Source organism: Ovis aries, chromosome 14 (assembly GCF_016772045.2).
Source record: "Ovis aries strain OAR_USU_Benz2616 breed Rambouillet chromosome 14, ARS-UI_Ramb_v3.0, whole genome shotgun sequence".
In the NCBI taxonomy this organism is placed as follows: Eukaryota; Metazoa; Chordata; class Mammalia; order Artiodactyla; family Bovidae; genus Ovis; species Ovis aries.
In genome coordinates, this window is record NC_056067.1 from 53,232,522 (window position 1) to 53,258,962 (window position 26,441).

A 26,441-nucleotide genomic window follows, 5' to 3' on the forward strand; every position below is an offset into this window, starting at 1 on the left:
TAACGCTTTGTTTTCTATTAAAATCAACAAAATGCAATATATACAGATATCACACAGACCTGGGCCCTGGGAGAGGAGGGTCAGGCCCAGTCAAGCATAGGGAGGAAGGAAAGAAGGGGTCAGTTCAGGGCTGGGGAGGGAGCTTCTTGGCCTCGTCCCCAGCCATCACTCAATCCTGCCTATGACTACCAGAAAAGGGGTGGAGGGGAGTGCAGTCAGGCCTACCCCAGCCCCATCCCAAGAGGAGCAGGACTATACCGAGCTGAGGTCAGGAGTTGGGGAGGGGGAGGAGGAGAAGGAAGAGGAGGAGGAGGAGGGGCAGGGAGCCAGGTGGGAGCACACACCACAGGCCTCATCCCACTTTCTGGGGGTTTGAGGCCCTCACTCCCTGCTCGTAGGTGACCCGCTGGCTGATGAGGTATTGAGCGGCTTGCGTGGCCGCGGGGCTGCCCGTGATGGTGACCCGCCGGTTCCGCGTGCCTGGCAGGAACTCGCCCTTCTTGGAGATCTGGATGCGGGCGCCTGTTAGCTCCTGGTACTCCACCAACGTCTTGCCCCCCTTGCCCAGGATGGCTCCCACCAGGTTCTCAGGCACCGCAATCTCCACCAGCTCCTTGGCACTCTCGGCGGCCAACTTCTCCGCCGTCAGGAAGCCCCCAGCCGCGCCCGCGGCGGCCGCAGCGGCCACCAGCGGGCCGCCCCCGCCGCCGGCCCCGCCGCCCGCCCCGGCCCCGAGGTAGCCGTTGGCGGCCGCGGCCAAGGCGAAGGACCCCAGGGCTCCCGGCGGCGGCGGTGGAGGCGGAGCAGCCCCTCCGGCTGGCCCGGCCCCTGCTTCACCGGCGTAGGACGCCAGGAGGTTGGCGGCCGCGGCGGCGGCAGGGTTGGCACCGGCGGCCACGGCGGCCAGGACCCCGGAGGCTGCGGCCGAGTTGAGCCCCAGGCCGAGGGAGTTGGTGTTGTAGCCGTAACTGGCCAGCGTGTTGAGTGCCGTGCTGATGGCCAGCAGGTCGGTGCCCGAGAAGGCAGGCAGGGCGGCCGGAAAGGCCCCCACGCCCGCCAACCCCGCCGGGCCCAGCAGGCCCGAGGCGGCGGCGGCCGAGGCGGCGGCGGCGGCGGGCAGCACGTCGGCGGGGCTGGCGTACGGCGAGCCGGTGGGGTTGGAGTTGGCCACTGGCCCAGCCACGTTGGCGTAGCTGATATTCAGGCAGCTGCTGCTCTGGGGATCTTCCTGTACCTTCTGCACTATGGCGCTCACGGCCTTGTGCACCTGCTCAGGTTCGCCGCTGACCGTCACCACGCGCTCCTGCAGGTTGATGCCCTCCGGCTTCTGGGACAGCTGCACCCAAGCCCCCGACTGTTCCATCACGGCCTTCACGGTCGCGCCCCCCTTGCCGATGATCAGGCCCGCCGTGCTGTTGGGGACGATCAGCTTGGCCTGCGTGGGGAGCCAGAGGGAGGGTCTTTAGGGGCGGGGTCATCGGAGACTGAACCGCAATACTCCTCTAAGACTGGCGGTCTCAAGGTACTTCCCACCCCTGGCTCTCAAGTGTCCAAAATCAGACCCAGCAAGCCCCCTGGATATGCACCAGTATGGTCCTACCGGTTAGGAAAAAAAAAAAAAAAATTGTTTAATTCAAATTTATTTTATTGGCTACACAGCATACAGGATCTTAGCTCCTCCATCAGGGATCGGACTCGTGTCCCCTCCAGTGGAAGCATGGATTCTTAACCCTAGACCACCAAGGAAGTCCTTGGCTAGAAATATTTACTTTCTTCGTGGTCCGTGGTTAGGAGTCTGCACTTCCACTGCAGGGGGTACAGGTTTGATCAGTGATGGAGGAACTAGGATCCTGCATGCTCTGCAGCACAGCTAAAAGAAAATAAATAAATAAAAATAATAGTGCAGAAATACTGAAATTTTCCATATTTATTAGTTAAAAGAAAAAAGGCGCTAGTATTCCCAACTCCCCTTGGTAGCCTCTCAGCCACCCCGTCCTTGGGACCCGTGGGTCCTCCTTACATCCAGCACCTAAAAGTTTAATGGCTGACCAAGTGGGAGCCCGCCAGGACCCCACTCCAAGCTTGCATTTGTGCCCGTGTCCTTCTACATCAAGTACTCTGACTCCCAGCCTCAGAAAAGGCATCATTAGTTTCACTTTACAGATGAGCAACCCAAGGCCTAAGAGGTGAAGGCACTTGCCCCAAAGTTACCCGGAAGGAACTGAACTGCAGCCTCATGGGTTACTGTTCCATTGTGCTTTCCACCCCATGACATGGTCACCTGGATTAACTCTTCTGTTGTTATGGATTGAATTGTTGCTCCCATCCATTCTAATTCACCTCTTGAAGTCCTAACCCCTAGTACCTCAGAATAAGACTGTATTTGGAGATAGGGTCTTTAAACAGGCCTTGAAGGTTAAGAGAGGTCATTAGGATGGACCCTAATCCAATATGGTTGGTGTCCTTATAAGAAGAGACTAGGACACAGACACACAAAGGGGGAGGACCATGTGAAGACAAGAGTTCTCTGGTGGCCTAGTGGTTAGAATTCCTGGCATTCACTGCCAAGGCCCTCTGGGCTTTCATTGCCATAGCCCGGGTTCAATCCATGGCTGGGGAACTGAGATCCTGCAACCCATGAGGTATGGCAAAAAAAAAAAAAAAAAGAGAGAGAGAGAGAGAATAAAAAGCCATTTACAAGTCAAAGACAGAGGCCTCAGAAGAAACCAACACTGCCAACACCTAGAGCTCAGATTTCTAGCCTCCAGAATCGTGAGAGAATGAATTCTGTTGTTTAAGCCACCTAGTTTGTGGAACCTTGTTATTACAGCCTCAGCAATCTTATACATCTGTCTTATCTGTGAAATGATGGTAACAAAGCTTACATCAGAGAAGATGGGGAAAACTGGTCATGTTATAGGATGGTCCCCCTTCTCAGCTGTAGAGCAGCACGTCCTTTGTAGCTAGAAATCAGATCAATCTTAACACCAGTGGGGATATTTCAAAACCAAATGTCCCCTTTCACATCTCCAAGAGCATTTCTACAGTGCGTCTCCTTTCCAGTGCTTCCCACATCCCCCCAGACCTGTGGGTTCAATCCTTGGAAGCTCTCATCTCTGCCTCTTTGTTTTAACCCCTAAACCTGACCCCAGTGGTGTCTGGGAAACTGTGGGAGTGGTTTTGGTTGCCAAAATAACTGGGGGCAGATGTGGGCATTCAATGGGCAGGGCCAAAGATGTTTGCACGCAATAATGTGAGAGTCAGTTCCTCGCAATGAAGAACTGTCACAGGTTCTATATGACTTTTGAATGTCCCCCTGGACATTCATGTTGGTGAAAAGTCTGTTTACAAATCCCCCAACCCAGAACTGAACTTCATGCTACATGTTAAGTACCAAGTGTTTTTTTCTTTTGCACAGTTTTAAGATCTATTGAAATTTTCAGGACTGTAACTACAGTATCAGTAAATCAAGATAAGGCTGTGTTTTGTTTTGTTCTGAACTTTACCAAGAGTCATTCATCATTTTAGAAAACTATGACATCATGCAAACTATTATATATAGAACAGATAAACAACCAGTTCCTACTGAATAGCACAGGGCACTATATTCAATACTCTGTGATAAACCATAATGGAAAATAATATGAAAAAGAAGGTATATATACGAATAACTGAATCATTCTCCCGTACAGCAGAAATTAACATAACAATGTAAATCAACTATACTTCAATTAAAAAAAAGAAAACCATGACATTGGTAGTAATGCCGTCTGTATCATTTAAATATCCATTACTATGCTCTGGATCACCATGTTTCTTGCTGTGTCACTCAGGCCATGTTAGGTGTGAGCAGCTATTTCATTATTTCTTCTACTGTGGCCCTGCCTGAACATTTACATATTAAAATTCATCGTTAAGTGTTAGCCGGTCAGTCATATCTGACTCTTTGCAACCCCATGGACCGTAGCCCACCAGGCTCCTCCGTCCATGGAATTCTCCACGCAAGAATACTGGAGTTGCCACTCCCTTCTCCAGGGGATCTTCCCCACCCAGAGATCAAACCCAGGTCTCCTGCATTGCAGGTGGATTCTTTACTGTCTGAGCCACCATGTTAAAACTCATTTTATAACAAATCACCTTCCTTTCATTTCTCCTTTATGAAAAAATATTTAGGGATATGAGAAATGTACATCTGTACAATGGAAGATTACAGTCAATTTAAGCCAGTTGAAGGACGGATGCTTGCTACAACATGGATGAGCCTAGAAAACATTATGCTGTGTGAACGAAACCCAGCACAGAAGACCACATATTGTATAATTCCACTTATATGAATGTTCAGAACAGGCAAATCTATAGAGACAAAGGAGATTAGTGGTGGCTTAGGGCTGGGGTGGGGCGAACTGGGAGGATTGAGAGGTGGTGGCTAAGGGGATCAAGATTTCCTTTTGAGGAAATGAAACTTCTAAAATTGATTGCGGTGATGGATGCCTGACTCCGAATACAATAAAGCCACTGAACTGCATACTTTAAATGGGTCCAACGTATTTTTGTGGATTATATCTCAATACAAGTGTTAAAGATCTTAGAGATATAGATATGCTTTCTCTTTATATAAATAGGCTCATTGTATATGTAATTTCAGAGAGTACAGTGGGCATGGTAAAATATCGGGTTGGCCAATAAGTTCATTCCAGGTTTTCCATAAAATGCAATGGAAAAACCCAAATGAACTTTTTGGCCAACCTAACATATCCAGGAGAAAGCGGACATTGGATCCTTCAAACAATCAAACAGGGCTGAGAACTGATACTCTCGACATGCTGTGCTCCCTGTTGATCTGACTTCAGTCTTTCCTCCCTCTTGCTTACTTCGCTGCAGACACACCAGACTCCCTGCAGTCCCTCCAACTCGCCAAGCTGTGCCCAGACTCAGGGCCTTTGCACCTGCTGTTCCCATACCTGGAGTGCTTTTCCTCAGAAAAGAGGGCTTCCCACTCTCTTCATTCATTGCACAGATGCACCCCCCCAGAAAGCCCTTCCCTGCCCACCCAGATTATCAAAGCTCATGTGTATTTATTTTACATCTCCATCATGGATACCTTCAGATTCATAACTGCTAATTTCACATCTCTCGTATGATGTTGAGTGGACCCCTCAAAAGTCCAAAATGAAACATCTTCCTCCTCAAATGTGTTTTTGCCACGGTCTTCATTACAGCACAAGGAAAATGCATCCTACCACTACTTGGTCCCAACCTTTTGGAGTCCTCTCTTTCCTTTACACTCAACATCCAATCAGCAATTTTGTTGGCTCTGCCTTCAAAAATATATCCTAGATTATGCTAGATTAAAAGAGATTAAGGAGGTATAACAGCCAAAAGCAGCAGGAACATTGACTGAATCTTTAATAAAAATACTCTATACATTTAAAATACATTTTGGACAATCTGAATATGGACTTTTTATTAAGCAATATTAAAAACCCAGTGTTAATTTTTGTAAGTGTGATAAAATAATATAATAATATAGGAGACTATCTTTGTTTTGGGGAGCTAGACACTGAAGCATTTAGGGGTGAAGAGTCATAAGATCTACAACTTATTTTCAAATAGATCAACAACAGGGACTTCCTTGGTGGTCCAGTGGTTAAGACTGCATGCTTCCAATACAGGGGGCACAGGTTTGATCCCTGGTTGGGGCACTAAGATCTGGCATGCCTCTCAGTTCAGCCAAAAAAGAGTCAAATTGATCAACAACAAAAAGAACACCAAAGTCAATGTGTATGTCTGTGTGTCTGTGTGTAGAGAAAAAGCAAATGTTAATAACTGGTGAGTCTAAGTGCAGTGTATAAGGAGTTCATTGTACTGTTCTTTAAACATTTTCCAAATAAAAAGAGAAAAAAGGTAGCCATACTTCCTTTCCTTTTTCTCCATCTTGTCTTCATAGTACTTTTCACTCTCTGACACCCTATACATTTTATTTGTTTGCTTCTTTTCTGATTTCCCAGGGCAGAATTTAAGGACCACAGGGTAGAAATTTTGTCTTTATTGCTTACTGCTGGGTTCTCAGTGCCTAGACGAATGCCTGACACATACTTAGTCAAGGGTGGGTGAATGATAGTAGGTACACATGCAATGACTGTTGTCCCTAGGGGCAGACCTGCATTTAAATCCCGCATCTGTGGCACAGCCACCTAGGAAAACAGTCTTGCAGTTCTTCAAAAAGTTAAACGTAGGTTTTATCCTATGACCCAGAAATTCCACCCTACGTATTTACCCAAGAGGACTGAAGACAAATCCACACATTTGTCCATTAGCAGCATAATTCATAATAGCTAAAAAGTGGAAAAATCCTACATTTCTATCAGTTGATGAATAAATAAACAAAATGTGGTCTATCCATACAATGAGGTACTATTTGGCCACAGAAAGGAATGAAGTGTTGATACACACCGCAGTGTGGATTTGGGCTTCCCAGGTGGCCCTAGTGGTAAAGAACCTGCCATCAATGCAGGAGACGTAGGAGCTGTGGGTTTGATCCCTGGGTCAGAAAGATCCCCTGGAGGAGGGAATGGCAACTCACTCTAGTATCCTTGCCTGAAGAATGCCCATGAACAGAGGAGCCTGGGGGGCTACGGTCCATAGGGTCACAAAGAGTAGGACACGACTGAAGCGACTTAGCACGTATGCACGCACAGTATGGATGAATCTTAATGACATTATGTTAGGGGAAGGAAAGCACGACTCAGCATGCCACATTATATATCATTATGTATCTTTCAATTTACATAAACTATTCAGAATAGGCAAATCCACAGGCACTAAAAGTAGATCACTGGTGAAGGGGCTGGGGCAGAGGCACTGGGAAATAGAAAATGACTATTAATGGGTATGGGGCTTTTTCAGGGATGGTGAAAGTGTTTTGAAATTGGACAGTGTTGATCAATGCATGACTTTGTGATTATACTGAAACCACTGAATTAAACACTTTAAAATGGTGAACTTTACAGTATGTGGATTATCTCTCAATATAGCTGTTATTTTAAAGAAATCACTGGAAAAAGGGAAGTCTGACAAGTCAAGGGGATAGAACAGAAGAGTGTGCAAAACCAGGCCTAAGAGTAAAGAGGGATTTAGTATGTGATACAGCATTTCAGAGCAACAGGAGAAGGATCAAAACTTTCCACCCAAGAAACTGTGTCCACCAAGGGATGGTGAAAGCAAAAGCCGTCACCTCTCTGTGCCTCCGTTTCCTCACTGCTGACATTGACATTACCACAGCTGCCCTATTCAGGTCCTGGGGATATTCAATGACTAAGGTGACTCCATGGTGGTTGGCACAGGGAAGCCCTCAGAAAACAGTAGCTGTCTTCACGATAGGCCCAGATTGCAAGACCACAGCATCTTAGATCTGCAGATGCAGTTCTATAGAATCCTGGATGTTAGAACAGTAGAATGTTAGAGTAATACATCCCTCGAATCTTGCAATCACAGAGCCATAGAATTGTAAGTGTCTCAGAGCCAGAAGGACCTCAGAGACCATCTGCCTCAGACGTTTGCAAGTCTGGAGATTTAAAAACAACAGTAACAATAACAGCAGCAGCCACTAACAACTGTATAAAGTAGGTACTATTATTAGCACATTTTATAGATTGGGTGGCTCAGATGGTAAAGAACCTGCCCACAATGCAGGAGACCCAGGTTTGACCCCTGGGTCGGGAAGATCTCCTGGAGAAGGAAATGACAACCCACTCTAGGATTCTTGCTTGGGAAATGCCATGGACAGAGGAGCCTGGCGGATTACAGTCCATGGGGTCACAAAGTGTCAGATACAGCTGAGTGACTAACACACATAGATTGGGAAAGGGAGGCACCGAGAAGTTAAGTAAATTACTTAAGATCACAGAGATAGTGACTAGTAAAGCCAGGATCTGATCTCAGGCCAGAGTTCGTGTTCAGATTCCCAGGACTTCTCCCCAGAAATCTGGATTCAGTGGTCCCAGGCTGGGACTCAGGAATCTGTGTTTTAACCTAGATGATTCAGATACCAGCCAGGGCTGAGAACCACCGTCTAAACCAGAGGTGGCAAACTGGTGGTGCTCAGGCCACAGCCAGCCCACAGCCACATAATGTTTTAAGAACTGAACCAACCTTGAAAAATCGATTGATTTCAAATATGTTTGACTTCATTTGAAAAATGTAGAAGACGTTATAGGAAAACTCAAACAAACTTTTGGGTCAACCCAATAATGCTCCGTCCTCATTCCCAAAGGATAAGAATCAAGTGGAGCTGAGCAGCAACTACCCACTTTAGGGATAGCATGATACCTCTATGATAAGGCCACATCCTCAGTCCTTTATGTTCCCTTTCTGAACTCCAGAGACATTTCAGTTTATAATCCCAGTCTGACCCAGCTTCCCTACTGTAAAGAAAGGGAAGCTGAGCATACATAATAGAAGAAGATACAGGGCAACACAGCAAGTCCAAGGCAAAAAGGGAACAGACTTGCCTCCTGACTCAAAAATCCCATAGTAACAACAATAGGAAACATTTTTGGATAATTGCTTTTCAAACATTAATAAACACTAGCCACAACCCTTAAACGGGTACCATTATGAATCTCATTTTACATGGAGAAATCAAGTCACCTGCTCAAGGTCCTGCAGGTAGGAACTATCAGAATAGAATTCAACTCAACATCTGACTCCAGAGTCTGAACCTTCAGCCATTCTCTCTTTCATTCTTTGAAGCCCCTGAGTAACAAGGCAGAGAAAAAAATCCTGGTTCTATAACTGTTAGACTCCACTATTTCAGAGTTCCTGTGGCTTAGGGAGTGGAGTAAGAGGTTCAGGTGCTAATGGTGCTGACCCCATTTTCCCTGCAACATGCACAAACTTTTGATGAACCCTGAGCCCCTAGCGGCCACGACCAAGGCAGAGAGAAGAGGCAGTACCTTCGCTTCCTTGCAAACTGTAGGGAAGCTGTGGCCTGCTGGTGGGAAGGGATTTAGGAGAGGGCCGGCTGCGCGCGAGGGGCGGAGTTGCTTCAGCACCAAGGACAGCAGCCACGCTCCAAGCCTCAAACTGGCAGGTTTTGGGGGGATCGCTCTGATCCGCAGTATTCTACCAGGGTTTGCTGCCCACCGTTTCCCCCACGAACTGGTAGAAACTCAGACCCGTGGGTTCTCCCATTTCAGGGCAACAGGATTTCTCAGGAATCCCAGATTCCTTTCACCGAGGCCCTGTCTCTTTGCTTCCAGGCAGACATCTGTTCAGGAACCCTCACAAGTGGCCTGTCCGCCTGCTCAGGGCTTCTTGCCCTTTTGCATTGTGTGCACACGTCTACGGGAGTGCAGAGAGGGAGAGCAAATGGGGACTTTACCGCAGCCAACCCGAGTTCTGCTTCTTCTGCTCGGCCCCCTGCCCAGCCAGGGCCATGTTGTTAGGGGCTTTACAGGAAGCCCACCTGCCCGGTGTGCACAGTGGTCTGGTAACCCTCGAGGCCCAGGAAGCAACTGATCCACTCTTGCCACAGCCCTACCCCACGGCTTCTGATAATGCAGGCAACCGAAAGGCTCTGCCCTCCTCCTTCCATCCCTCCTCAAGAGGGCTGTGTTGGAGAAAGACCCGCCTCCTCGCTTCCTAAGGAAACACCATTTTCCCAAAATGGTGGCTAAACTCCTTCCTATCCAAGAACTAGTGAACAGAGTGGGTACCAGTACTGTGTTGCCTATGGGTGGGGTGGTTACTTCCGGTGAGAACAGGAAGTGGGAAGCAGGTGGTTTTGAGAGACAATGGGATGAGGTGGAAGAGAGAAGGGGATTTGGTGAATCCTAGGAGGGAGGGATATTTCAGGGGGTCTCGGTCAGATTCTCCCAGACCTTCATGCTCCCTCTGAATCAAGTCACTCTAGTAAGAGGTCTGGCGTCCTTAGGCTGACTCTCTTTACGAACCACTACCATGTATTTGATTGATAAATGTTTTGTAACTATTATGCCATTGAAGCAGGCTTCCCACGTGGCTCAGTAGTAAAGAATCTGCCTGGCAAACAGGAGATGTGGGTTCAATCCCAGGATCAGGAAGATCCCTGGAGAAGAAATGGCAACTCACTCCGATATTCTTGCCTGGGAAATCTCCCAGACAGAGGAGCCTGACGGGTTACAGTCCATGGGGTTGCAAAGAAGCAGACAGGACTTCACAGCCAAAACACCACCACCATGCCACTGAGCTCTTATCGCAATCCAGTTACATGGAAGAAGTGCTTTCTCTCAAATCCCACCAGCTTTACGAAAACCCAGCCTCTATCCCTGCTAACCTGCTTGGCTCTGTCAGGATTCATTGTGGTTTGGGGTTGAAGGATATTGACCACCTCAGGCTTGGTCATTGCTTGTGGGATTTCTCGGACCTTCTCGGCAATAAAGCTGTGCACAGCATTCAAGGCCTCTGCTGTGCCCTGTACCAGGCATACTCTCTCTGTGGTTCCTGTTGAGCAAGGAAGAGAGGGGTCACACTCATCAGAAGAAGAGTGAGTGGAATTCTTGTTTTATTATTTTCACGTCCTCTCCCTCCCTTAAAACAAACCCAGGGGATGGAAGAATGATGCTTAAGTGCTTTGCTATGCCCACAACAGCCCTGGGCAAGGGAGACAGGGCTCAGCTGCCTCTTCCCAGTCCTTGCTGGCTCTCGGTTGCTTTGGTAACCATTCACTCACTGCCCCCCCTCCACCTCCTAGAAGCCGAGAGCTCAGGCCTGCAACGGTTGCCACAGTAACTGGAACCCCCTTATCGGTGTGGCTGGCCGGGTCCTCAGCCCACCCCCAGGGGGATGAGGGACGAGGCCCCGTTGCCTTGGCAACCCCTGAAAGCCTGCAGCGACGGCCTCTGGGCTTTTGGAGAGGATGGGGAAGGGCTGGGGGATGGGGGAGACAGCAGAGAGGCCTGAGTGCCTGCCTGGACCCACCAGATGGAGGGCTGAGGGGTGGGGGAGGGCAAGGGTGGGGAGAGGGGAGAGCAGAGTGGGTCAAAGACAACTCATGGAAGAGTGGAGATGGGGATGCAGAAAGGACGGCAGGGTGCCTCTGCTGGCGATTCTCCAGATATTTGTGGTGGTTCTGACCTGGGCATCCTTGGTGTGCGTGTGCGTGTGTGTACTGGGGCGGGTAGCAGAGAGAAGAGGTGCTAATTCTAGGTGATGTTGGGTTGTATACGTATGAGAGAGAGACTCTGGGTGTCACTGACCAATGCAAATACATCTATGAGTATTTGGGTGAGTGGGGGGTGTGTGTGTGTGTGCATGTATTTTCTTGGGTAGGACTGGCTGAAATATCTATCTGTGTATGTGTGTAAAAGAAAGAGCAGGAGAGACCAGGATACAAACAGACTGCAAGACATAGTGATTTCAGTAAAGAAATCACTTTCTGTGGGGCGGGGGAAAGACTTTGGATGCCGCTGTGATGTTCAAGGTTATGTACACTCTAAGACTGAGCTGGGTGTGCACGAGGGTTTCAGAGTAAGAAACAAAGAATCCCAGGAAGTGGCATTGACATTGCAGGATAAATGCATAGCACTTGGAGATGGTAGGACAGTGTGCCTGTGTGTGCATATGTGTGTGTGTTTATGTAAGGGAGAAAGATATCCGGACACCTCTGGGTGTTCAAAAGACTACCTGGGCAAACGGTGTGTGGACTGCATATGTACACGCAAAGGCACATGTACAAGTAACAGGCAAGACACTGTGAATGATGAGGGTGAAGATGAGGAAGAGAAAGAAACCGACAGGCAGACCCAGGGGTCAGTATATAAGAACTGATATTTGGAGAATTCATGTATTTGTGTGCGTGTCTGGGGGTCTGAATTACAGCCAGACAAAGAAGACTCCACCAGGACTGGCCGGTGTGAAGCTGTGAGTGCCTGGATGATACAGGCGTGCTAGGTGTGGGGGGTGTGTGTGTGCCTGGGAAGGGCTCTATTTGCAGGGCCAGTTAGCTCCTTGGATCTAAAAAGGGTCCTGGGTGCCCAGGCTCCACGTGCCTGCATGTCTGGGACACTTGGGGGTGAGTGTCCAGTGTCCTGTGGGTAGACCAGTGCAGCGCGCTGGTGTTACACCCTGACCCCTCGCTTGCCGTCGCTCAGCCTGGCATGCCAGTCTCGCCATGTGTCTGGGTGTCCCCGTCTTGGGTCACTGGTGTAGCTGACATCCTCCATGTCCTCTGGGCCGCTGTTCCTCACTCTTACTCCCCTCCATCCCAGAACAATGGCTTGGTCTGAGCCAAGCGTGAGTCAGCGCATAGGCTGCCTCCGTCTGGGTGTAAATAGGAAAGGGTGTGGGTCAGGGTGGGAACTTGGGGGGTGGGGTGGCCCCAGGGAGAGCCTGGCTGAAGTGGCCCCGCTCTCCATCTCTGTGAGGCTTCCCTCCAGCTCAGGGAGTCTGTGATCTCACACCCCCTTGTAGTTCTTAACCAGGATCCACAGGGGCTTTGGGGGACTCAGTTAAACCCTGAAAGAATATCTAATAATAACAGCTGGTGCTTACATAACACCAATTGCCGGGCATCATTCTAAGCATTTTATATGTATATATATATTTGTTCACTTTAATATATGAGGTAGGTGATATTATTATTCTTGATTTATTGCTAAGGACACTAAGGCACTTTGGTTTTGTCCAAATTCATTCAGCCAGTAGTGGAAAATCCGGGTTTTGAACCCATGTGTCTGGCTTCAGAGTCTGGGCTTTTAAACATTTAGCCACGCTGTGCTAAACTTGGTGTGGGTGGAGTGTATGTGTGTGTATGTGTTGGGGGGAGGCATACAATGATTGCAATTTTGCTTTTGTATTTTTGATGTTAAAAAAGAATACATAAGATGTTCAACTCAGCCGCAAAGATGTTATAAATCAATACTTTTTTTTTAAGTGTCTGTTTTTCTTCTGGGGTTAGGGTCCAGGGCTTCAGGCAGCTGTTTAAAATCTGAAGGAATTTTAGAATCAGGAGGTCTGGGTAAGCTACAGAAGACTGCGCAGCTTGGAGCAGGTGCCTGCTTCCTTCAGGGTCTAAGTTTCTCCATGTATGACTCGGAAGACTTGAATCTGGAGCTTGGGGGTTCCTGTACCAAGGAGGGGGCACCCTTCATGTGTTCTGGCCCCCACACAGATTTTTGTTTCATGGAGTAGATACCTAAGTGCAGACATATATGTGCATGTGTGTGTGTGTGTGTGTGTGTGTGTGTGTGTGAGCTAACTAGGCCCAGAGGACCCTTTCAGTTTCTCCATTCTCACCTGTCCTTTCACCAGCCACACTGAACAACTAACCTCCACCCCGCAGCCTTTGAACATGCTCTTTCATCTCCTCTCATCACACTTTACTGCTCTTTACCTAGCCTACTCTTTCATTATTCTGGCTTCCTCCTCCAGAAAGCCCTTCCTGATCATCTCAGTCTGGGTCAGGTGCTCTGTCTGGGCTCTCTCCATTCTTTGGGCTTCCCCAGTCCCAGCCCTGACCACCCTAAGTCATGACTGGTATTCGGTTTATCTTCCCTACTGGGATGCGAGATCCATGAGGGCTAAGCTGGGGTGTCTCAGCCACTGCTGTGTCCCCATCTTGGTCTGGCATGGGGCTGGGCTGGAGAAGAGGCTCAGAGAATATGAATGAATGGAGGGTATCAGCCAGAAGCAGAGAAACTGCGAGAGCAGCAGCATCTCCATTTCTTATGTTCCTCTGGGCCCTGGGAAGTCCCAGGGACAGGACTGGGATGTAGAGGGCTATTCCTGCATCTCTGAGCCAGGAGCCGGCACATGCTGTATGATCTGGAAGTTCCGAATTGGGGTGGGGGGTGGGGAGCAGGACTGGGTGCAAGTCCAGGGGCTGGGGAGAGATGCTTAGCTCACATTGCTTGTTTGAGCAGTGTTTGGCCCAGAAGAGAGTCAATGACTGGCCCATCCTTTGGGGTTCTCAGCTGCCTGGCCAGTGGGGCGTGTCACTGCGTTGGGAGGGGATGACGTGTGTTATGTCACAGAATGAGATCCAGGGGCAAGGAACCAAGTGTCCTTGGATGGGTGTCGTAAGCAGAGGTCTCATCCGTACCTTGTGGGCTAAAGGGGTGAGGGGAAAACTGGGCCAGGGTGGAAGAGAAAAGGGGGTTGTGCCAGGTTCCCTGGACTGTTCTCTAAACCTCTTGCCAAAGCTGCTTAGTGAGATGGGAGGCAGAGGGCGGGGTGGAGAGAGAGACACACAGGAAGAGAGAATATGAAATTGTCCTGACCCTGGGCTTCAGCTCTGGTGTTTGACCTAGAAAATCCAAGGGGATTAAGGATGAACTAGAACCAGCACGGGACCAAAGATGCAATTCAGTGGACCTTCCCTGGATTCCTAGATGTTGAAGCTCAGGCATTGGTCTTGGGAGAGAATTATGAAGGGGGTGAGAGATATTGAGGGGGATTAGTGAGAGGGGAGGGGCCTGGACAATTTATGATTGGAGGAAGGGAGATAGAGCTGGAGAAGAGGCAGAAAATGGGCTGATTGGGGAGAGAGAGGAAAAAAGATATGAGGAAGCTGAGACTGAGGAGAAAAAGAGGACTGTAAGGGGAGAGATGGGGGAGCAGGGATGGAAAGAAATGAGGAGCAACCCCCTGCAGAGAATGAACCCATTGAGGGGTGCCACTAAATACTGGTTGAATGGGTGACTGGAAACAGATAGTTGGAGGGAAAAAAGTGAGATTAAGAGGTGGAGGAAAAGGAAAATATAGGGAGAGAGATGGGAAGACAGAAAGGGAAGAGAAGAGGAGGTGACAGAAAGGGAAAAGCAGAGATGGACAGACCGGCTGGGCGGCTAAGAGAACAGAGATGGGGGACCTCCACACGGAACCAGAGAGAAGAGGAGAAACAGGGCGTGGGGAGACAGAGAGAAGCCGATGGGAGTGGAGCCTCAGGCAACAAGAGATGAGGAGGTCAGAAACGGAATGAGAAAGGGACTGCCTGGCGGCCCAGTGGTTAAAACCCTGCGCTTCCAATGCAGGAGGCGCGGGTTCCATCCGTGGTTGGGGAACTAAGATCCCACACACCGTGTGGCTCGGCCAATGGACAAGAAAGAAAGATGATAGAAACAGGATGAGAGACATGGAAAGAACCACACAGATGGAGAACCAGTGTGACTCAGATCGGGTGAGATGGGGTGACAGAGAAATCCAAAGGGAAACACTGAGGGTCTGTGTAACACGGATGGCTGACCCCCAAGCCTTGAGGGACACCCCAACACCTGCCTCCTTGGCCAACCACCCCCCCAGCTCCTCCAACAGACCCAACGGGCAGGTGTGTGGGAATGGGTACATCTGCCACCACATCATGCAAATGAGCTCATGAATATGCAGTAGTCCATTGTCTTGCCCTGCCCCCACCCCCATCTGCTCAGGCCTGGCCCCTGGAGCCCAGGGCTGCCCAGTCCCCTTAAGGGGAGGAGGAGGGGCCCCCTACCACTCTCACTGCCCCTAGGGGAGCCTTCCCCACTCCTGGAGGGCCCAGATGGGAGGGATGGGAGGCCGGAGCAAGTGTGCCCCGGGGTTGGGGCTCACCCGGATAGAAGTCTTTGGACTTGGAGAGCTTGATGGTGGCTCCCGTCTCCTTCTGCAGCTGCACGATGGTCTGCCCACCCTTGCCGATGATAGAGCCCGCAGCGTAGCTGGGGATCAGCACCTTCAGGAAGTATTCACCTTCCTCTGCAGGGGCACACAGCAGGGAGGGGAGTCAGGAGAGAGGGGTCTTCACCTTCGGATAGTACCTCCTGGGAGGCACAGGCATGGGCTGGGCTAGGAAACCCGCTGTGATCACAGCAACATACAGAAGCAAGGACTCAAGAGAATAGCAGTAGGGAAATAATACACGTAATGATCCTCACTCACTCACTCATTCATTCATTCATTTCACCAAGAATTCCTGAGCACCTGCTCTGGGCTTGGCACCATTCTAGAGAAACAGCCATGAAGAAAACAAAGACCCCTGATTTCACAAATAAAGTCAAGAGTTTTAGTGATTCAGCCAAGAGCACACAGCTACATTCTTCTAGAGCAGGGGAGACAAGACAGTGCATTTCATGTTGTCGGAGGGTGGTAAGTACTGAGGAAACAAAAAGAGGCAGGAAAGAGGATGGGGAGTGCAGGCTCTGGACTGTCAGATCCGGTGGTCAGGAAAGCCCTTCCCAAGCATACAGCATTCTTTGTCGAACAAACACTTCCACAGTACCTAACACATACTAGACTCTGTTCCGAGTAATTTACAAATATCATTTTCACACTGATGCTAAGAGGGAGATACTTAAAAAAAAAAAATTCCAGAGATGAGGAAACAAAGGTGAAGGGATTTCTCCCACTCACACAGCTAGTAGATGGTGTCACGTATGTGCTCAGTTGCTTCAGTCTGACTCTTTGCAACCCTGTGGACTGTAGCCCGCCAGGTTCCTCTGTCCATGGGATTCTCCAGGCAAGAATACTGGAGTGGGTTGCTATTTCCTTCTCCAGGGGATCTTCCCAACCCAGGGATCGAACCCACATCTCTTGTATCTCTTGCACTGGCAGGCAGATTATTACCACTAGCAACATCTGGGTACCCATCAGGTACCCAGGTACCTGGGTAGTGCCACCTGGGAAGTGGTAGAGCTGAGATTTGAGTCCCACCTGGCTCCAGAGTCCCTGCTCTGAACCATTAAAATATACTGTCTCTCAGCTGTGGAGGAGAGAACAGAACAGAACCATGTGGCCGTGTGGAGAAAGGGCAAGTGCAAAGGCCCTGGGGTGAGGGTGTGCCTGGGCTGTGAGGGTGAGATGTCTAGTGTGGCTGGGGCTGAGTGAGACAGGACAGTGGGAGGAAATGAGGGCTGAGAGAGGTGGGGATGGTGGTGGGGTGTTCAAGCTTGTGGGCCAAGGTGGTTTTTCTTCCAGGTGAGACAGGAGCTTCAGGAAGGCTCTGAGCAGAGGAGTTCAGTCACTCAGTCGTGTCCGACTCTTTAGTGACTCCGTGGACCATAGCCCATCAGGCTCCTCTGTCCATGGGATTTTCCAGGCAAGAATACTGGAGTGGGTTGCCATTTTCTTCTCCAGGCAATCTTCCCGACCCAGGGATCAAACCTACCTCTCCTGCATTGCAGGCAGATTCTTTACTGCTGAGCCACCAGGGAAGCCCCATGTGTGATGTCTTAGGTTTTAAAAAGATCCCCCTGAGGCCCATGAGGGGAGCAGACTCTGACAAGCACAGGTGGAAGACCCCAGCGAAGAGGCAACTGTAACAGTGCAGGCAGGAGGTGACGCTGGTCTGACTGCTGGAAGCACTGAGGCGGGAGGGGAGCAGAAGGCTGGACTCTGGAGAGGCTCTGACACTCATTACTGACCTGGTGCTGTGCTGAGAGCTTTGCCAGCTTGATCTCACCCATTCCTCACAACCTCCCGGTGAGGTAAGGAAAATGCGCTCCTTTAAAAAAAATTTTTTTTTTCCATTGCAACATGTGCTTAGTTGCTCAGTTGTGTCTGACTCTTTGCAACCCCATGGAGTCTGCCAGGCTCCTTGGTCCATGGGGAGTCTCCAGGCAAGAATACTGGAGTGGGATGCCATACCCTCCTCCAGGGAATCTTCCCAACCCAGGGATCAAACCCAGGTCTACCACAGTGCAGGCAGATTCTTTACTGTCTGAGCCACCAGGGAAGCCCAAGAATACCGGAGTGGGTAGCCTATCCCTTCTCCAGGGGATCTTCCTAACCCAGGAATCGGACTGGGGTTTCCAGCATTGCAGGTGGATTCTTTACCCGCTGAGCTACCCGGAAGCTCCCTCATCGCAACATAGTTTATATATGTGTTGTTGTTTAGTCACTAAGTGGAGTCGGACTCTTTGTGACCCCATGGACTGAAGCCTGCCAGGCTCCTCTGTCCATGGCATATCCCAGGCAAGAATACTGGAGTGTGTTGCCATTTCCTTCTCTATTATCTTTTTTATTATTATGTTTTCCTTATTTTTTATTTTTATGTTTTGATGTGGGCCATTTTTTAAGGTCTTCATAGGATTTGTTACAATACTGTTTCTGCTTTAAATTTTGTAGCTCCCCCACCAGGGATTGAACCCACACCCCCTCCATTAGAAGGCGAATTCTTAACCACTGGACCACCAGGGAAGTCCCCTCCACTTTTACATAAGGGGAAACGGAGGCGCAGAGGGGCACAGAGAAGTTAAGGTACCAGCCCAAGGGCACCAAGACAGTTGCTGGGTTGAGATTCAAATGCAATTCTGATTCATTCTTGGTCCACCCATGCTTAACACTCTTCCCTGCTGGCAGCTGAAGACCGGTATGCACCAGGATAGGCTCCAAGACCTTGAGGTGGGAGGCAGCACCAAGGGTCCTTAATGAGGCTTTGGTTATTCTTTGTTATGAAGCAATTTTCTTAGTCATGCGCAAACCACTTTGTTAATGCAGTCTCAAGGCAACTGCCTAACCTCTGCAATCTTCTAATCAAACTGTTGCCCCTGTGTCCTCCCAGGGAAAAATTCAGGAACCTTCTGAGTCTGATTTGTGATTTGGCCCCGCCCTGTTCTCCAGCTTCACATCCTTATCTTTCTCCCAGAACACTAGATCCACCTTCCTTTTTGCTCCTCAAACTTCCCTTCTCCCTCCCACCTCAGGGCCTTTGCACATTCTCTTTGCCTAGAACTCTGCTCCCCCAGGGGGCTCAGTGGTAAAGAACCCACCTGCCAGTGCAAGGAGGCACAGGAGACACGGGTTGGTCCCTGGGTTGGGAAGATTCCCTGGAGGAGGAAATGGCAGCCCGCTACAGTATTCTCCCTTGGACAGAGGAGATTGGTAGGCTACAGTCTGCAGGGTCGCAAAGACCGCCCCTCCCCCAGTGAATTCCTTTTGTGCTTCAGGTCTCCCCTCAAATGTCCCATCTTCTTGTAACTTTTCCTGGAACCCTAGGGAGAGGATGGATCTCTGTTTCATGCCTTCAGAAGGATGTACCATGGTCCAGTGTGGGCCACGTCACTGAAGCTCTTCCTCACGTCCAGGGACTCATACAGTGCCCAGCCCATAGTAGGCATATAAACCCTGGGAAGGGCTTCCCTGTTGGCACGAGTGGTAAAAAATCCACTGCCAATTCAGGAGATGCAAGAGACACAGGTTCAATCTCTGGGTTAGGAAGACCCCCTGGAAGGGGAAATGACACCCCACTACAGTATTCTTGCCTGGAAATTTTCATGGGCAGAGGAGCGTAGTGCGCTACAGTCCACGGGGCCGCAAAGAGTGAGATGTGACTGAGCAACTGAGCACACACAAATTCTGGGAAACAGAAGGGACAAGCCAGGCCATTTGGTTTCCGAAGCTTAAGGTCTTGGACCATCAATCCCCCAGTGGTTGTCAACTTTTTCTTTTAAGCAAAGGAAATGTAGTTTCAACGTCTCCAATGAAACTCCAACATCCAAAGCAGATAAAAGAGAAACTGCTCTGTTAGAAGCATGGGGCAGGGTCCTGGGGGCTGGGAGCCCTGCTCATCCCCATTTGGTCCGTTAAGATTGAAAGTTCTGGGTTCCCCAGCAATTCCCTGGTGGTCCATTGGTTAGGACTGTGTATTTCCACTGAAGGGGGCACGGGTTTGATCCTTCGTCTGGGAAACAAAATCCTGCATTGTTGCATGGCATGACAAAAAATAAATAAATAAAGAGAAAGAAAATTCTGGGTACCCTGCTGTGTGAACACGGAGGCGTGGGGGCGAGGGGCTAGATGTGGCTTTCCAGGCAAGGGAAGGAGGTCCAGAATTAAGGGGTTTCCTTTAGCCCAAGGCAATCCTCTTAAATGTGCCTAATCAGATCATTAAGCCTATTAGGTAATTAGCCCCCCAGGGTGCCTCTCCATCCATCTTCCTAAGCAGCCCCCCAACAAATGACTTCCTTCCCTGAGCTCACAGAGGTGGCCCCTTGCCTGCTCTGGCCCTCAACCTGACACAGAGATGGGGCCGGTTCTCCATCTTTGGCAGGTTCAGAAGGATGGGGAGGGTTTCTCACAAGAACTCCATCCTTTTTCCTTCTTTGATTTCATTCCCCATCTTTTCTCCAGCCAGGGCCACTTCCTCAGCTTCCCTCTTGAAGACTGTTCCGCAGAAAACTGGGGACACCCTCACTCCCCTCGCTCACACTTCCTCAGGTTTTGTCTGAGAATCTCTGAATGAAATGACAGAAACAGCCCTCGACTGAGCGCGGACTTCTGTCACTGACGGGTGGTGTGGCCTTGGGTGAGTCATCTCACCTCTTTGGGCCTCTGTTTTTTCAATCTCTAAAGTGGGGACAGGATAGCGCTATCTTCTGGGGTTAACTGTCATTCATTCAATGCTAATCCTTGGAGTCCTTAGGATGGTCTCAGGCGTGTAGACCACTTTAGAAATGTCAGGTATCATCATCATCACAATCATCATTTTTACTATTACCTATTTCATGAACACAGGCGAAGCTCTTATCACAGTGTCTGGCACACACTAAGTGCACTATCAATGCAGAAATGCACCTCGAAGGTTTGGGGTTTTGTTAGGAAATAAGAGGATGGGGGGACGCCACTTCCTTCATCACCTCTCCCCAGGCGTCTCCCTGCTTTTCGGAGGAGGAACGTGTTCTCATTGATAAGAAACCAGGCTCTGCTTCTACTCACCCTCCAGCATCCACCTCTCTTCCTGAACTGTTGCATCCCTCTGTATTATTATTTCCTTGCTTTTTCTCTCCCTCCCTTCCTTTCTCCCTCCCTCCCTCCAACAGATCCTTCCTGAGCATCCACTACATGCCAGGCCTTGTTTTAGATCCTGGGGACATAGCAGAGAACAAGACAGAGAGTCCATGCCTTTTAAGTCCATTCCCTCTTAAAATGTAAATGCATCTATTGAAAGAGGACATTGAAAAAAATTATTGCTAATAGAGTTCGAAGGACTGGTTATATTTTTTTCCTCCCAAAGCACATTCATCTAAACCCAAAATGATTCCCCCGAAAAAGTCTGTCCACGGAATCCCCGCTTAAACCACCTTGTGGGTGCCTGGTGGTCCCTATATCAGACTAGTGGAAGTTTGGAGGCCCCTCCTCAGAGGTCAGGGTCCAACAGAGAGTGACCAGCCGAGACCGCCCACCTGTAGAAGCTCAGAATCCTAAGGTCCTGGAGTCCCCATGGCAGCCCATAGTCTGCTCTAGTGCTCTTCAGATTCTTCTCCATTTCCCACCGTGGGAAGCTCACCTCCTCCAAGAAGGAGCCAGGCTGCTATCTGCCAGCCTGCCTCGAAGCAAAGGGCAGACACGTGACATCAGCTGAACCCGGAAGCCCCCAGACCTCACATATCCCACCCTGTTTGAACCACCAAGGTTCTGCCTGTGAAAAACTTCTTTCTACTGAAGCAAAATGCCAGAACTTTCTACCCACCTACCCTTCCCCTACCCCCTTAGCTTTTCCCTTGGGGTCCAGCTAGTTGCTCCCTCTACACAGGACGGCAACTGAAGATGCCAATTTCAGCTCTCCTGGTTCCCCTCTGCTGCAGTTTCAACATTTCCACCTTGGGATCGGGCTGTCTTTCCTTCTTCTAGGCATTCTGGGTTTCTGGTCTCCATTCCCATGTCCCTGATCCTCAGGAAAGCTTATAAAGGCTTCCAACAAGGAACCAATACTCCTCTACCTCCATAAATAATGCTGACTTACCCAAGAGATTTGGGGTGCTATGTATGGGAAGAGTGGCCCTGTTTTTTTGTTTTTGTGTGTGTGTTTTTTGTTGTTGTTGTTGTTTTGGCTGTGTTGTGTGGCTTGTAGGATCTTAGTTCCCTGACCAGGGATTAAACCCATGCCCTTGGCAGTGAAAGCAGATTCCTAATCACTGGACCACCAGGGAATTCCCGAGAGTGGCACTTTTCACTCAGCACTGATGCTGAAAGGTGGTTTGGATGCAGGATGGGGCTGTTCACGACACAGGTAGGACAGAAGTGAATGCGGCAGAGGTGGGGTTTTTGGTGACCGTATGCTTGTGGGGGACCAAAGCAGGGGTGTTGTACTCACGGTACCTGCTCTTGTGTGGGGGTAGGGGTGGAAGCATCAATGTGTTCTGCGGAGGTCTGAGGAGGCTGGGGTGGGATGCTGATATTGTCATTGGGAGTGTGTGAGGATGCTGGTGGTGGAAAAGATGCCAGGGTGTGGTCGGTACCATTGAGGAGGGGCGGGACACTGGTGGGTGATGTCTTTCTGTGAATGATGGTGCTGCCCGCCCTTTCGAGAGATATAATGCAGCCAAGACATGCTTCTGAAGGGATGAGATGCTGAGAGGTGCGATGCTGTCTTTGAGCTGTGACGCTCGCTCCAACAGAGAGATGGACGGGGCGTGATTTCCTTTGGGCAAATCACCAGTGGATGGTGAATCGGGAACGTGACATTCTCCAGAGCAGTAATAATAACGATGGCTATTGTTTATTGAGAGCTTACTATCTGCCAGACCTGATACTGTGTACCAGGCATCTTGCTGAATTCACACAACGGCACTGAACACATACACGATCTCACTGAACCCACACGACAGCCTGGAGTGGTAGAGGTGGATATTACAGTTCCCATTTTCCAGATGAGGAGACTGAGGCTCAGAGCAGTGAAAGAACGTGCCCAAGGGTCACACACCAAGCACGTGGCAGTGACAAGATGAACCCTGGAGGCTCTCACTCCAGGGCTAGCAACCTTGGTGATAGCTGTTAAAGATCGAGAATCTCAGGAGCAAGGCCTGGCTGGTGTCAGCTACGACTGGGGCGTGAGGTCTGTGCCTGTGTATGGGGGAGTTCATGTTTCTGAATATGTAGGGGTGAGAGAGATGGGAATACAGTCAGGTGTATAGGGGGCCATCCAGTGGCACCTTAAGAATTATCACCTGTGGGACTTCTCTGGTGGTCCAGTGGTTAGGATTCTGTTCTTTCACTGCCGGGGCCTGAGTTCGATCCCTGGTTAGGGAACCAAGATCCCACATGCCTCATGGTATGGCCAAAAAAAAAAAAAAAAAAAAAGAATTATCGGCTATACTCAAGGGGGACATCTGTTACTGTGCCACCAGACTGGGACTGTGTTTCTCTGGTGAATTTCCAACTGGAGTCTCCACTCGGCCTCTTGGTTCACGCCTGCCTGTCCGTAGCGCCTCGCCTCCCTCTCAACGATGTCTGCCTGCCACCCACAGCGCCCAGAAGCCGCTTTTAACAGCCACCATCTCCTCTACAAGCCCCTAAGCTGGCCCCGTGGGCAGGAGTTCAGTCTGCTGGGACTTACTGCGAAAGTTTCTCACCCCCGAGCCTCAGTTTCGACTGAAAATGGGGTTCACTATAGTGCCTACTCATGCAACGGACCCAGCCTCCCGAGTTCAAATCTCGGCTCTGCCTCTCATTCACTAACTAATCTTGGGCAAGTTAATTAACCTCTCTGTGCCTCAATGTGTCACCTATAAGATGGGTAACATAATAGAATTGTAAGGCTTATTAAACAATTGAGTGCCAAGTGTTTTCCATAATACTTCTGATGTACTGTGGCATCATAAATGTCATTGTTACAATTTACTATTATTATTATCATCACATCATAGAGTGTTGGGAGAATTAAATGAAATACTGCATGTAAGGTATTAAGCAATAAAATTGGTAGCTACTATCATCATTCTGATTATTTTTATTTCCCCATTTGGCAGATGGTGACAGTGAAGCTCAGAAAAGGAGTGAGGTTGACCCAGCATCCCACAGACATGAAAGTATTATTGGAAGGAGCCCTCAATTTTGAGATGAAAAGTCCTGGACGCTTGCCCAGCTCTGCCCCTGAGCATTTCTGTAAATGGAGGACTGTCCTTTTGTATCTCCTGGCCTCAGTTTCCCCTGGGCCAACAGACGGGAGGTGGACGAGTCGGGAGGACAGGGTCCCTAAGGGTTCATCCGTTTCCCTGCTGCTGGAGGAGGGCTGAGCACATGGGAACTGGGCAGCCCAGGGTTGGAGAGATCCCACTTCCCCCACTTATGAGCTGTGTGACTTCAGGCAAGTGGTTTCATTTCGCTGAGCCTCAGTTTTCCTCATGTGAAAAAGCAGCTCAAATCATCTCCCCCGAGGATTGTATTGGGAGATTACCCCATGTTTCAGAGCCTGAGTCGTAGTAGGTGCCAAGCGCTAGGACTTCACCGTCCTTGGCAGCATCACTGTTAAATGGTGCTGTTTTGCTCTGACTGCTCAGATTTTGAACATCTCAGCCCCTTTAAGAGAAGACAGGGATGAGATCTCTTCCCTCCCCCCAGCAGGGGTGGGGCTGGACCACTGGACTGGGCTCAGGACTGACCGCCTGGGTCCCGCGACCCTCTCCAGGACTGGGAATGGCAGTGAGGCAGGAAGGAGGCAAGGAAGTGGCCGGGACACATTCATGCATGTGCTGGGGGTGGGGGAGCAGGAAGAAGGACAGGAAACTCCCTCCCACCCCTCCCCCAACTTCCCTTTCCTCCAATTTCTGCTGGACACCCTCAAAGGCAGCCAGGGGTTCCCCGATTCCTATCTCACATGGACAGGGGTGGCAGGGGGCTGGGATGGAAGGAAGAGATTCAGCTCCCCGTCATCCGAGGAGAGGAGGTGGGAGGTCCCCACCGCACCCACTAGAAGAGTTGCGCTCTGCCCCAGGCCACCCCTTTCCCATCCGGAGGAAGAGGCCAGAGGAAGCGTTAAGATTTTGGCCAAGGTGACCGCTGGGAGGGGCATGTCTGCTCTGGGGTCTCCCTCCTTCCAGGGAGCTAATGGGCTGGGCTCTCTGAGTCCCCTGACAAACCCTACCCCACGGGCAGACATACACCTAGAGTTCCCAGCTTAGCTTTTATTCTCTGGTCCACATACCTCTTCACACACACACTGTGAGGGTCCCTCTTGTCTTCTACACACACCCTTTCCGTGTTGTCAAACATTCAGCCATCACGCACACACACACACATACACTCTCCCTTGTCATACGCACAGAGAATCATCCCCACGCCAACCATTTCACACACAACCCCTTGTTACACATATACACACACTCCGGTGTCACACACAGACCTTCCCTTTTCCAGCCCCTTGGGTGTCACAGGCACACGCTCCTGCTCCTGTCACATGGGCCCCCATCCTTCCCTCTCCCTGTTACACACCCTTGTGAATTTCACCCAGCCTCTCCCCCTTCATACACCCACCTTCCCTTGTTGCACACACCCCCTCTGATGTCACCGTTGCACACCTCCATGTGTCACACCCAGCCACAGCCTCTCTGGAGTCACACCCACACTCTTTTCTTGTCATATACCCTCACCAGCTTCTCCTGGTTCCACCCCACCAGGGACACGCCTGTGTCACACACGCTGAATTGCCTTCTTCTCATCCACACGGCCTCTCATGGCTCATACCCAGAGCCGGCCCATTCGGCAGCCCACACACACCCCCTTGCATGTCACACAGACCCTCTCACTCATGTGTCACACTCTTCCACAGTCCCCTCTGGGGTGACACGCACACACTTGTCACACATACCCCTCCGAGGGTCTCAAACATGAAGCCCAGCCCCTTTCATTTCTTACACACACACACACACACACCCTTCTTCCTGTCATATCCATGATCCCTAATGTCACACATCCAGGCCTTACAGGGCTCACACGTATACACATGAACACACACACGCACCTGTCCCGACCACACATTCTCTCACTGAGCTTTCCACACCCACCCTTTCCCCCATGTCACCCAACACACCCACCTAGCTTGTCCCCAGCACAATCCCGCCCGTGGCCCACACATGCCTCCCTCGGGCGCAACCCTGGCTCAGGACATCCCCAGGGAGGCTCCGGGTCCACAGGCCTCCTCAGCTCCTTCCCCTCCCCCCGCCAGGACACGCCAGCTCGGGAACACCCTTGCCCCGAAACGGTCACATCACACACCCCTCAAGGACACAGAGACACCCGCTCGGAGGGACCCACGCCCCCCATCCTTTGCGCGCCCCCAAGGACACTTACCACCCCCTCCCCCTCAGCCCCTCTCATCGCAGACAAAGCTCGCGGGCCCCGGGCCCGCGGAGAGAGGGGGAAGGGGGCCGGTTCCCTCCCCAACTCCCCTCTCCTTTCCCCAGTCTAGGGAGGGGCGCCCTTCCCCTCCCCTGAGCCCTTGCACCTGCCATTTGCGGGGGAGGACGCTGGAGAAAGGCGAGGCCCCCTGCCCGCTCCCCCACGCCGAACCGCAACCCTTTCTCACCTCCCGTGTTGCTGCGCTTGGTGCAGACCACCTCGGGGGGCGTTTCGAGGGGCCTCTTGCGGGAATCCGGGGCCTCGGGCTCCATGGGGGGGGCCTGGGGCGGCGGCTGCTGCTGCTGCGGCGGCTGCGGCGGCGACGGCGGCGGCTGCTGGGGAGGCTGGGGCTGCGGCGGCGGCGGCGGCGGGGGCGG

The 26,441-nt window shown here is 50.6% G+C and overlaps 1 protein-coding gene across 1 annotated transcript; it reads right to left on the reverse strand.

Annotated features, from left to right (window-relative positions):
* Positions 1 to 26,393, reverse strand: NOVA2 (NOVA alternative splicing regulator 2). The gene is made up of 4 exons (XM_027978509.3): positions 26,252 to 26,393; positions 15,565 to 15,708; positions 10,316 to 10,482; positions 1 to 1,435 (listed from the first exon to the last, which is right to left on the reverse strand). The coding sequence occupies exons 1-4, from the start codon at positions 26,334 to 26,336 to the stop codon at positions 353 to 355; spliced, it is 1,479 nt and encodes a 492-aa protein (XP_027834310.1). The 5' UTR covers positions 26,337 to 26,393; the 3' UTR covers positions 1 to 352.
* Positions 26,394 to 26,441: the final 48 nt, after the last annotated feature.